We start from the raw sequence: 14111 nt of genomic DNA on the forward strand, positions 1-14111 counted from the left end.
TCTTGTTGCTCTTCACATCCCTTGCTAGATTTAATTCCACATAGGCTTTGGCTTTCCTGACCTCATTACTGCACTCTCAGACAGTGTCTCTATATTTCTGCCATGCCACCTGAGCCTGGTTCCACCTCTTCTATGCTTCCTTTTACTGTTTGAGTTTAGTCATACCAAATATCACCAGAGATGAATCAGAGCTTGGATGCCACACTGGTTTATGTTCTGAAACACTTTTGCAGTAAACTTCAGTTACGAGCTATTCAGAATATCCATGCAACGTAAGTAGTGCTTATAGGAAACTTTGAAGCATGTCTTGGAGCAATATTCTTTTCTCTCAAGAGTCATCAACTTGCTCTTTAGCAGGCAGCACAAAATTAAAATTATTTCTAGGTGGGTTCTGTTCTCCTTAAGTAATGTGTATAATTTGTAAGAAGGGAAGTGGATATAAAATTCAATGATGAGCAATGACCATACAATATAATGCCATCTTAGTCACTGACCACCAAAAAAGTACAGAGAAAGTCAAATGCTATATTCAGCTTTCTAAAAAGCAGAGTCAGACATCCTGACTATGTATGGAACTGTGATTTCACAGTTCAGAAAAAGATATGCCACAAATAGGACTGGAAGTTAATGCTACCTGAGCAGTTGTAAGTTACTATGGTAGGAACTGATCACAGCAAAAAGTGGATTCAGTGGCAGCAGTGGAGGTAGACCTGGAGTCATAAGACCCTGGAGATTCCCAAGCATAGAATGGACTGGCCAAAGCCCATTCTTGTTAATGAACTATCTATCTTCCGCACTAAAAATGAAGCAAAAGACCATGAATAACAGTGCAGTTCAAATTAAAATCTCATCACTGAATCACTATTACCAGCTTCAGGCCTCCATCAATTGAATGGTTGGAATGAAATATGCTTGAGTGCCTCCAGAAAACCCTGGTTCTTCTCAGAACTCCTCAGAAAAACTTGGTTCAGACACTGGTTCTTCTCAGATTGGGCTGTAAGACAGATATTCATTTAAAATACTGCAATCCTTTGGCAGGGCACATTCAGCCCTGTCTGTTGCTTTTCCAAGGCTTTCTCACCAGAAGGTATCCTGAATAATATATCTGTTGTTTCACATTCCTCATATGCAAATACATTAAAATTAGGGTTTGCCCATTTTACTCATTCTTTGGGAGAATTCTACCTGCACTCTACTCTGCAATGTCTGTGACTTTCCATGTTTGGGAACAGGAGCTACTAGAGATGGGAAGATTACATGGACAGAATTTACCACAGTCCAAATTGTTGGCTAATTTTGTTGTTTTTTAAACCTGCTGTAGCTGTGTGGGTTGGCCAAATGGGAAAAGATTGTTTGGTGACCTAGAAATAGTGGTGGTAAATAGACATCCTCTCTTAAATAGATAACATTAGTGACATCTGAAATAAAGCAATCAGATTTCACCAAACTGCACAATTCACTGTCTTTCTAGCTGAGGCTTACTGTGTAAACTGGCAAAGCTACTGCATGAATTTAGTCAAATATGAGATACTGCTATAAGAAAAACCAAACCAATCCACAGCTCACACACCAAAGGAAAGGGGAAGAAATCACAGCCAAAGGGACAGGAGCCTCCAAAACAAGTGTTTGATTTGGAAATTAACATGTTAGAAAAACAAATAAGTTCTTTGGAACCCTTTGAATATCCCAAACATAAATAGTGCAATCAAATCTTCCCTTCCGCTGCTCATTTATTGAAATGACAGCTTGCAGCTGAAATCTAGATTTGTGTCTCTGTTCACCTGCTTAAACCAAACAAGCCAAGGCTATTCTTATGCACACAGTGTAAATCACTGTATTCTGCTAACTGCTCCTAGCCACTTAAAGCAGTATTTCTCATTGTCTCTAGTCATCCATTCACTTCTGTAGCAAGGAGCAGTAGTTCAGTACCTAACACTAGATCATCAGGATCAGGCATTGTCCTTAACATATACGAAATGAATCACAGTAGAAACATTTTAATTAAATTGATGCTTGTTAGCAGGTACTACCAGAAGTACCTGGAGTACCTGGAACTAGCAGTTTTTACACAGCAGCTGCTGCACAGGATACAAATTGAGTAACAGAGCTATAGTACAAGGCTGTTGGAAATCTGTGAGTGGGCATGGCAATGCTCAAGCAGATGTATATGCATTTAAATACTCAGGAGACGACTAGGACTTCCTTCAAGAAATTCCTTGTGCTGCACTGTCTACAGCTGAGCCAGTACAACATAGAAAGGAAGTATTTCAGTACGGTCTTTCTCAGCAGAGCGGGTCTTTCAAACACCATTTAGTGGCAAATGCAAGCACAATTGAGATTTAAAGTTTTATTCAGACCATGGAAACAATTGCTTTACTGCACGCTTCCAGTGTGACCAGGGTGCTTTCAGACAGGAAATGAAGGCAGCCATTATAACGCTATATCCACCCCAACGCGTTTCTCTGCCTGAGGCCTCAAAAAAGGCCAAAAAAAATCCTCTGTTGCCTGGTAGAGTAGCTTAGCAAGCATGTAGTTTATTGTCCAAGAGAATTAGCATGTAGAGGGTGTTACACAGAAAACTAATCCATTTAGAAAAGTGACAAAATGGAACAAATTTACTAAATCAGGTTTGTTCTACTGGTGTTATCAATCTCTTCAGCTGCTCATACAGACGACCCCGACTGAACCCAACTGATTTTGTATAGTAGATTAACTATGTTTTTCATGGAAAAGCATTTTATCAACCATGACATCAGGCTCAGCTCCACATTAAAAACATGCACACCAGCTGGCAACAGGCTGAAGACGCCTCTGAAAGATACACAGTGGCTTTTTCAATTTAGACTCAAGTGCAGTTTGATGATGTCCAAATGCTCAGTCTGGTACAAGAGGACACAGTGCCATCTAAGTTATCTTTATGAAATACTGTGCTCCATACAGACCAGCATTGCTGTAATTGTGTTCTGTCTTAGGAAAGAATAGACTGAGCCATCCCTATCACCACCTAAGTCAGTGTGATTGTATGCATTTAACACTCAAAGCACATACAGTAATTACTTGATAGAAACAAGTTTTTAAATGTATATACGTATTTAATTACACTCATTATGTCGGTTCATTGTGAAGAGAAGTCCAGGCTAGCTGCTTGTATGAATCACACCAGTTGATCAACAGCCAAGGAAAGCCAATAATTTAGGATTCCTCCATTAAACTCAGCAGGTCATGAGTGCAAAGTTTATGTCAACAACCTAATGACAGCCACTCTGTGTACAGAGAGCCAAGGAAAGAGACAAATATTTACTTTATGTAAACTATTGCTGAGCATGTTACTTAGGGCAAAAAAGCACTGTTCAGCTTGGCTAATAATAAAACCCAGATGTCAGTAAGAAATTTGTAAAGATTCTTTTAGAGCACATAAACCTAATACAAACTGCAGAACCACATACATTTAAACAATTTTTTTTTTTTTTTTTTTTTTTTAAAGGCAGGCACTGATTTGAATGCGAAGAACTGAAAAACACTGATAACTGCCTAGATAGCCTGGAAGAATAAATATGACTCCTGCAAGAGGCTAGAGCAAGTCGTAGGGAGGACTCTATCATTCAAACTACAGCAGGGTTAGCATTCAGATTTTATAACTTCAGTTCTGTCCACAATCTGTGTACTAGCATGTTCTGGACTGTATTCTGAGCACCTTCTATTCACTAACTTAATTTGCGGTCGAAGATGCAAAGCAACATGGAAAAAGCAGCCAGGGAAATCAATATAAACCAAGATACATTATCAGGTGTAATTAAACGCCAAGGACATACACCACAAGGTAATACCAGGTAGAATAAGACAGACTACACTTTTATGTACAGATAGATACATGCTTAATTGTCATTTGAACAAAGGAGAAGTGATGAAGTAATTTATTAAGACACCAACATATCTTTAACCCTCCCACACAAACCCAAGTAGAATAGGGCACGATATTTGCACAATTTTCATGAACACAGGACAAAAACTGCAAAAGTGCTCGTAGTTCATATAACACTGTATTTGGGAGAAGAGGAAGAAGGTATATTATTCCTTACCTTTTTGTACATGTGCAATGCTAGCTGCAGTGAAAGGGACTAAAATCTTCCAACAGAGCTAGTAGAAATTCAGAATTCTAACTCACAGAAACTGCTGAGGTTTCAGAACTCCTGTTCAGTTTCTCTCTAAAGCAAGATCCAAGTATTTCTTAAGAGTTTTGGTGAAATAATGACAAAATCCCATCAATTTGCAGAACGTGCAACAGAATTTTAAAATTCTGAATGAAATATTTCGGGGGTTTTTTACATTCTGTCACAACACATAGCTTGATCTACAAATTACATAACAGATATCAAACTTCATTTCAAGCTAAACAGAGGTCATTTTGATCAAGAAGGGGTTTCAGCTGGTACTGTGAATTAGTAACTCGTGATTTTAAATATAAGTTTTTAAATACTCTGTTTTATTGTCTGTCCCATTTTACAACGAAAGCAGTAGTCAGACATTCTAGGACTTGAAAATGAAAGCAACACTTCTACTGAAACAAAAGTCCCAACATCACACAAGTTCACTAAAAAGTTAAACTAGAACCCAGAATTTCTCAAACAATTTCGAAGACTGCCATCTGAATTTTCCCCCTATACTTTCCCACCATCCTTTCAGTTTGTTTCCTCCTTCTTTATAGGAACTGTCCATAATTACACAATTTCCTCAAGAAGAACAAGACTTGGTCAAAACACTTTTCCTAATAGGAAACTGATCAAAATTTTCTAACTAACTAATCTTTCTAATATCTCTCACAAAGACATGGCAGAGCTCAAGCCCTCTGCTGGAGGGCTGCTGAAGCTTTTGTTTTTGTCTGCACCCTCCATCCTGCTCCACAATTTGGTGCTCCCCTGGGGAAAATAAGAAGACAAGGCTATAGCTGCCTAATTGCATACCAGTAAGCAAATTCACTAGACCTCATTGAACAGGGGGTCTGATTGGTGAAGGCAAAGATGACAAACTTTTCTCCTCTAAACTCTCTAAGTGTCACTGCTTTGTCTGCAAGTTTGTAAAAAATAGGTTACTCCTTCGCCATGCCTCAGTGAATAATTTAATTCATGAGCAATTTTCTTGACATTATTTAACCAACTCAAGAACATCCCAAGTTATTTTTTCCTTTTGCATATAGCCTGTACAATAGTACAGCAGAAGGCACCTGCACCATTCCTCTAAAACCACATTTACTCATTCCCAGTTCCTCTTATATAAAAAGGAATTTAGCGATATAAATATGTGGTATGGGGAGAGAGTGGAGAGGTCAGCCATCAGAAAAGCAGCACAGCAATATTCAATGGGCTGGAGAATCCTGGAAAGCAGTAATCTTGAAGGAGAGAGTAACAAAATGGGTACCGGATAAAGCACAAGTTTAGCAGCAAACGGCCTGAATACCAGAGGGTCAATTCATCTCCCTGTGTCTCCAAACATTTTCATATTAAATACACAATTTATTTCTGTGCATTCTATTACGAAAAGGAACTGTGGGAAAGGAAAAAGAGGTTATTTCTGCAATAGTTAGACTAAAAGATTTGAAGTATATACCTCTTCACACTTCAGTAGTTACAGGGAGAATTTGTATCATTCACATATTTGCAGCACCAGAAAGAAAGGACAATTATTCCTATTTCTAGCACTCAACACCTGATTTCAGAAGACGAAAACATTTAAACCAAGCATCAGGAAAATATTACTTATAACATAGTCTGATGTTGTGGAATAGAAAGCATAAGATCCCTATTATGTCAGGCACTTAAAAATCAGATGTAAAAAAAATTTAGTAAACATTTGGGAACAGGAACTTTTGTATTAACAGACAAATGAGCAGGGAAGAATATTAGGCTAGGACAATCATACAGGAACACATTCCCAGAACAGTCTCCAAGTCTCCAGTGATCTAAGGAGACTTGCGTAACCCCACTTGATCTTCCTTCATGGTAAGGTTAGGAGTCCTTCCAGCAGTAATAAGATTCTGCACAGGAAGAAACTGTCCTGTATCAGTAGGGGTTATCTTTCCTGCTGCTGACTTCTGATCTGACTTTCACAGGGCAGGATACTTAAAGAACCAAAGCTTCAGGTGATAGAAACTTGCATAGATCCACCAAAAAAGAAACTGTGTGTCAAATAAATATTTGTTCTTTTTATCACTGTGCTTGTAGTTTTAAAGAGCTTCTGCTTATTAACTTTTATGTGCCAAAATCTGGTTCTTTCCTGTCCAGATCTCACTCACTGCGTTGTCATTCATCAGTTCAAGAAACATATTTTTGACTGGTGCAACAGATTTTTCTCCAATGTATATGCAGTATATTCTATTTCTGTCACTATTCAGACATATAGTAACATTTTCCTCATTCTAATATTTGGTTCCCGTTTGTTTCCTTAATTAATTATCTGTAATACAGCATTACATATATCTCATGTGCACTTACAGCATTTGTTAGTAATAACTAATCTGTGGCTTTTTCTCCTACTGAAACAACTACCTAGAGCTTTGGCCTTTACACATGCCATCTATTCTATGCAGTGTCAATTTAAAAGGAAAGAAACAGTCTGAGTAGCATTAAAGTCTTCATGTGCAATATCTACTTCCCTTCAGTAATTTCTAATGCTCCTATCACATAGTTATCTAGGGGTCATTTACATAACAAATTCAGACTGTTTTTGATAAGATAGTAAAAAACCTCTTTTTGACATAAGTATCATTGCTCATAATGGAAAAGTAAAATATGAAGCTTTTTCACTTTTCTCAAAATTACATGCAAACTTTAAAATCAATGTTCTCTCTCTTAAGTTAAATTTGAGGCTATGTCTTCCAGAGATGCTGAGGGATTTGGCTCTGTTACAAGAACATACGATCTGCAATTACAGAAAGACTTTTCACTGAAAGTCCATAAAGGCTAGGCTGGTAAAACTAAATGTTTAACTCAAGAGATCTGAAAATCACAATTTGCTCAGACATGTACCAGGAGAAATCTCTAGGCACTGGAACAAGCATCACATCTGTATCTTTGCACTCACACTGTGCCTGGCACATTCCTGATATGTCCAGAGTGACACATACATCTGTCCTAATTGCTTTCTGCTACCTTTCTCTGATGTGATACACCCCAAAACATTCCGTATTCTGAATTTCTTTGAAGTACTTTCTGCTGATTATTACAGTCCGAAGAAATATTGAGAGAGCAGGCATGACAGGCTGCCTTACAGCTGGGGAACCAACGTATTTATTTTCCATTTTCCAGAATGAATGGCAATTTAAGCTCTTAGCTTGCAGCAGCTTCCCTATACAAAATGAAGAACAGTAAGCAGCAGAGAAAACAAAGATCTGAAATGTAAAGTCTCTTCCCATATTAGGAAAGCGTATCTTAAAATTAACCCTTACTCTCAATTTATAGACATGATTTGGAGAAGTCTTACCTTCTATGATCTGAGCTGCTGAACCAGCATGGATTGACAAGCCAAACAGCAGTAGCAGCAAGTCCCAGGTCCACCAGGCATGCCTGGAGCAGGTGTGCCAAAAAAAAAACGGGGGTGGGGAGTGGGAAAGAATGAGACCAAAGGGTGTAATACAGAAGCACAAGGGGAAAAAAAGAAAAAGTAAAATTTAGAAGTGAGAGTTCTTACCATGAGAGCATTTTTTGAAAGTCAGTTGAAAGACCTCAAGTGAGGAAAAAGTTCAGTGCACATGAGTTTTATGCTTATGAAAATAAGAAGTTAATAAAAACTGGAGCCTGCTGTTTCTCCTCCAACGTTCAGACACAAGTGGAACAAAGGCAGCTCTCAGGCTCTCTGTGTGACTCACTGCAATTCAGTGCTCCAGCTCTGAAATCTGACTCCGTGTAGACTTTGCTGTCAGACCACTGCTGAAAACTTCCTACTTTATTTATTGATGGACACCCCTTACTGCCGTACATCTTCCCAACATTGTCATTATCCAGTCTTGTCTTTAACTACTGTGTATTCTGACAGATAGTAGCATAGCTTCTCCAGCTTCCCCTTTCTCCTCCCCTGCCCACTCATAACCTCCACTTGCTTATCCAATAAAACATGACCTCCAACATCCTTCTATCCAGCATTATATAGACAATGATATGCATTCTTATATGGAATAGGACATTTCTCTGGCCATTTTAACCAAACTTTAATAGAAGCAAGTTTTAAGATATGAGCAGGAAGAGCAGTCACAGTTAAATTACAACATATACCTTGGAGCCATACTGTCTTATAGATTTTCTGTCATCTACAGAGACATTTAGAACCACACCCTTTTCTCTGACAAATTCTCTAATACTCTTATTTACAAAGATTTACACCCTCCATGTAGATTAAGAGTGTGTATCTACCTCAGCAGCTGTACGTATACGTGTCTGCTATAGAGATCCTGTAGCTAAGCATTTCTAATAGTTTCCATTTAAAGTGCTATTTCACCCCTCCCTCCTAACTTCATGAAAAGCCTTTTTTTCCACATGTAGTTCTTCAAAGCCAATTCTTGCTCAAGGAAGAATTTTTCGAAGAATAAGCTTGCGAGTAATCAGACAATTTTTAAGTCATGAGATTTTTAACAGAGACTGCAGTTGTCACTTTTTGACTGGGACAGAAGGGAGCCTGGAAAACATTGCATGTGGAAGGATATCAGTGGGCTCTTGGTAGATCTAGGCTCGAAGGTGCTGAGGATTGCTTTAATTGCTTTTTAAGTAAAAATGGATTTACCTAGGATGGGGTGCGGGGGACACACAGGAGTAAAGATTTTTTGCATTTATGAAAGGACAATCCCAAGCAATAAACAGAATTAAGGAGAATTTTATTGCACTGTGAATAAAATGCTTGAGTTCTGGGGTTTTGCTTTGTTGACTATTTTTGGGGACTTTTTTGTAGGGTTTTTTTTGTTTGTTTGGGTTTTTTTAATTAAATAAAGAAATACAGAGGGTAGGGCTTTAAAAGCTAGACTCTTGATTCTGCTCCAAACTCCCCTTTTAAGTTAGAAACCACAACAGGTCAGCTCTCTTCAGTTATATTTTTAGCTAAGCCACAAACCAGCATTATTTGCTATCTACCTTCTGCTTAATAATAAGGAAGCAAGAGATCAAACTATCTCCTAATCAAGTTTCTTATTATAAACTCACACTGTTTTATCTTCTTCAGAGGGCCAAGGACCCCCCTTTTTTCTGTTCCATAGTCCTATATCAGGGCTGAAAAAAGTTTCATCATTCACCTTTTCTACATGAGGCTGTCAGCTGTTTCCTTTCTCTCTCCCTGAACTTTCTCCATTGTTATCATCACCAGCAGCGCTGCTTATAGGAACAGTGTTTGCAACATTTCTGCAAATCATAGAATCATAGAATTGTTCAGGTTGGAAAAGACCTACAAGAGCATCAAGTCCAACCATTAACCTAGCACTGCCAAGTCCACCAACCACTAAACCATGTCCCTAAGCACCACATCTACATGTCTTTTGAATACCTCCAGGAATGGGGACTCAACCACTTCCCTGGGCAGCCTGTTCCAGTGCCTTACAACCCTTTCAGTGAAGAAATTTTTCCTAATATCCAGTCTAAACCTGCCCTGCACAACTTGAGCCCATTTCATCTTGTCCTATCGCTTGTTACTTGGGAAAAGAGACCAACCTCCACCTTGCTACAACCTCCTTTCAGGTAGTTGGAGAGAGCAATAAGGTCTCCCCTCAGTCTCCTCTTCTCCAGACTGAATAACCCTAATTCCTTCAGCTGCTCCTAATAAAACTTGTGCTCCAGACCCTTCACCAGCTTCTTTGCCCTTCTCTGGACACGCTCCAGCACCTCGATGTCCTTCTTGTAGTGAGGGGCCCAAAACTGAACACAGTACTTGAGGTGCGGCCTCACCAGTGCTGAGTACAACGGGAAAATCACTTCCCTAGTCCTGCTGGCCACACTATTTCTGATACAGGCCAGGATGCCATTGGCCTTCCTGGCCATCTGGGCACACTGCCAACTCATATTCAGCTGGCTGTCAACCAGCACCCCCAGGTCCTTTTCCTCCAGACAGCTCTCCAGCCACTCCTCCCCCAGCCTGTAGCGTTGCACGGGGTTGTTGTGACCCAAGTGCAGGACCCGGCACTGAGCCTTGTTGAACCTCATACAGTTCCCCCTGGCCCAACGATCCAGCCTGTCCAGGTCCCTCTGTAGGGCCTTCCTACCCTCCAGCAGATCAACACTCCTGCCCAACTTGGCGTCGTCTGCAAACTTACTGAGGGTGCACTCGATCCCCTCATCCAGATCATTGATAAAGATATTGAATAGAACTGGCCCCAGTACTGAGCCCTGGGGAACACCACTTGTGACCGGCCTCCAACTGGATTTAACTCCATTCACCCCCACTCTTTGGGCCTGGCCATCCAGTCATTTTTTTACCCAGTGAAGAGTATACTCATCCAAGCCATGAGCAGCCAGTTTCTCCAGGAGAACACTGAGGGAAACATATCATATCATATCATATCATATCATATCATATCATATCATATCATATCCGAAAAGCATTTATTTTATGCCTTTAACTAGGACACTGGATATATGTTATCCCAGGAGAAAATACTGGTTCTTTTAAGTATTCTTGTAAAATGTATGTATTTACAAGCCTGGCTCACTTTTCCATTTTTTTCAGGTAATCTTTAGCAATAGCTACAAAGAGCCATTATTAGTTCTGTCAAACTATTTTTTAACTCAGTTCCTTCTTTCAATAGTAATTCTTCTATCTCTCTATACATAAAATGTCAGAAGCTTACCTGCATAATGCCTCCTGTTGCAGTATAGTTTTTGTCTGATATATATGGCCAAAACATACATCTGCTTTGATGCCTTACAGTAGACTAACATATTTAAGAGAAAAATGTATGATCAAACTCTAGATTTATAAAATTTAGTTGACTATTTATTAAGGATTTTTTACAGTATAAGCTGCAAAGTTTTCATTAAAAGATAACATTTATTCTATTATTTACAATTTGAAGGATTTTTCCTCTGATTTTAGAAAACTCATAAAACAAAGGAAGTAACACCTCTCCTGCTCCTATAGGTAGTACACTGTTCATGCAGATGATCTACATGAAATGATGCTGAGAGAGCCTTTAGTTTCTGCTGCATATTTTAACATGGATGTCTGGCCAATGCTGAATATTTTTAGTGCTACTGGATAAATAAAAGGAAGGCAAAGCATGTTCTTGACCTCTGCATTCCATTAGTTTTAAGTGGACAGCAGTGGAGGAATCTCTAAATACAAATAGTTTATTACCCCCACTCCTGTAGGGCCTTGAGATTTCTTGAGTTTCTAGTGTTCATTTGTAATCCTAAGAATTACAGAATATTAACAGGCTCTCTACATCTGCTATATCTATCTATCTATGTCTATCTTTCTCCCCACAAGGCCAGTGACATTAGTACACATCCACTCAGTTTTAACATTGCTGTTTGTCTCTTCCTTTTCAAACACAGCAGGACTCTTTGAATTAGGACATAAGTGCTTTCCTTCACTACTGTCTCCAGCTGTCTTCAACTAAGCTGGAGTTTTTCTGCTCGTTAAAAATCTCCATTTTCCAAGCAGAAGTTTTGTTTACTTTCCTCAGCTCTGTCAACTGATTGCATGCCTTAAGATTTGAAATGGCAGACTACAATTCTGCCGTTGCAGTTCTTACTTGTTCACTGAGTTAGTCTGGCTAGGTGTTCTTATATTTCTGATCATCTCTGTGTTAAGAAATTGATTTCTTTCCTCCTGACTGCAACATAAATTTCTTAGCTGCACATTTCTAACCTCTATAATCATAGGATTTAAGAATCATAAGAATATTCTTGAGTTAGAGAAGCAGTATGCACCAAGGCCTGAGTGAGTTAAGAACCATGCTAGAAAAGAATAAAAGATTTCTCTTTTGCTTAGACTTCTCCTGAGTATGTATAAATGTTTGGCATTCACAATATCCTCTGGCAAGGTGGTCCACTCCTCAGTTATGTCTTTCATAAAGAATTCTCTGCTGCTTTGTTTTCAACTTGGGTCCTGCTGAAGTTCTTCTATGCCTCCAAGTTCTTGTACTGAATAGGGATCACCTATTCACTGTCCATTCTGTTTTCTTCATGCTTGTCCTGGTTTCAGCTGGGATAGAGTTAATTTTCTTCTTAGTAGCTGGTATAGTGCTGTGTTTTGGATTTAGGATGAGAAGAATGTCGATAACACACTGATGTTTTAGTTGTTGCTAAGTAGTGCTTACACTAGTCAAGGACTATTTAGCTTCCCATGCTCTGCCAGGTGCATGAGAAGCTGGGAAGGAGCACAGCCAGGACAGCTGACCCAGACTGGCCCAAGGGCTATTCCATACCGTATGATGTCATGCTCAGTATATAAACTGGGGGAGTTGGCTGGGGGGCAGCGATTGCTGCTAGGGGATGTGCTGGGTATTGGTCGGCGGGTGGTGAACAATTATAAAGTGTATCACTTGCTTTGTATATTATTATTATTATTATTATTATTACTACTACTACTACTACTACTACTACTACTATCGTTACTACTACTACTATTACTACTATTCTCTTTTATTTTATTGCAATTATTAAACTGTTCTTACCTCAAGACATGAGTTTTCTCACTTTGACCCTTCCAATTCTCTCCCCCGTCCCACCTGGGAGGGGGGCGGGGTGAGCAAGTGGCTGTGTGGTGCTTAGTTGCTGGCTGGGGTTAAACCACGACAATGCTCTATGTGATTTCAGAAGCCTCTTTTATATACCCCTTCCACTTGTCTGCTTTCTGTACTGAGTGTGTACTTGGTCATTTCCTGTACTGCAACCATTCCACACCTCCAGTTATCTTTTTAGCCTTTCTCAGAGTTTCTGTGTTCTAGTACATCAATTTTGCTTTTCGGTTGAGTCAGAGGAATCATAACTGCACATGATGCAAATAATCCCAAGATTTCTCTAGTGACGTAGCAATGTTCTCTGTATTTTTCCTGATGAGGAACACAACTGGTGTACTTTCTTGACCACAGCCGAGATGATGTTTTTGTGGAACTCTCGTAAGATCAATAATTTGCACCTAAGAGGTAATTTTATGTGTAATTAGGATTTCTCCTCCTTCTCTCAATAAATTTATAACACATGGTAGAAATTAATTTCATCTACCATTTTATTTTCCAGTCATTCACTCTTAGAAGATCTGTTTGTAATTCTTTACAATCTGCCCCTGACCTTACTAAAAAAACCCCTCATATAATCAGCAAAGCACAGCAGTCACGTAACTGCTTGCCCTCACTGGATAAGGCAGGCAGTGCAAATCTCTGTAGAATTACAGCAGTGACTTTTCTCTACTACAAGGGCTGACTGTATATTCCTCACCTTTTGCCTCTGTTTTTTAACCAGTTTTTCATGCACAGACCTCACTTCTTGTGCCTTGGCTTCCTGAAAAGCTACTGTCAATCATTCTAAGTACATCATTTAAGTGATGAATTGCTGTATCCACAAACTCTGAATGACATTTTGGCTTTGAATATCATCAGCTAACTGCTGCTAAACAGCTGCTTTCACAGTGATTTGATAATACACTTTCACAAGCATAACAAATGCTTCAATACTCTGTTTTTCTGCTTTTTCCTCCTTTCCTAAAAAAGACACTTTCAAAAAAAAAAATCTAAAGGTCTATAAATGCTGTTTTTAATATATACTCATGAAGGAATAAGAGTGTACATTTATGTACCTGAAGACAGGCTTGTACCATACCTTACAGTAGGGTACAAATTAAGGTCACAGAGGCAAAGAATTCTGGTATTTTCTAGCTCTTCAGTGCTTCATTTCACATAATTTGAATGTTTCCTCCTACTCTACCCCTCCCTCACAGTATTATAAAAAACATTGGAAAAAAATGTTAAATCTTTCACACAGCTGGGGCTGGAGGGTAAAGAAGGCAAAGAGGAACCAGGGACATGAAGCTTGCAATGGAAACCCTAGGAAGAAAGGAATCTCCCATCAATACTTATATTGGAAGATAATTTTTAAAAGGGAAGAGACCAGGTCTGTTGGGCACACAGATGACTATAAGGG

At 39.1% G+C, this 14111-nt stretch overlaps 1 protein-coding gene across 3 annotated transcripts in view; it reads right to left on the reverse strand.

Annotated features, from left to right (window-relative positions):
• Positions 1 to 7822, reverse strand: part of COL15A1 (collagen type XV alpha 1 chain) — a 161968-nt gene extending 154146 nt beyond the window's left edge. For all 3 annotated transcript variants that reach the window (XM_082328615.1, XM_082328614.1, XM_082328613.1), the window contains exons 1-2: positions 7684 to 7822; positions 7477 to 7559 (exon numbers count right to left, since the gene is read on the reverse strand). In XM_082328615.1, the coding sequence (XP_082184741.1) occupies positions 7477 to 7559; positions 7684 to 7694 (94 nt within the window). In that variant the 5' untranslated portion in view covers positions 7695 to 7822. The remainder of the gene's footprint in view (positions 1 to 7476; positions 7560 to 7683) is intronic.
• Positions 7823 to 14111: the final 6289 nt, after the last annotated feature.

Source organism: Platalea leucorodia, assembly GCF_965183815.1.
Source record: "Platalea leucorodia genome assembly, chromosome: 1".
Lineage (NCBI taxonomy): Eukaryota > Metazoa > Chordata > Aves > Pelecaniformes > Threskiornithidae > Platalea > Platalea leucorodia.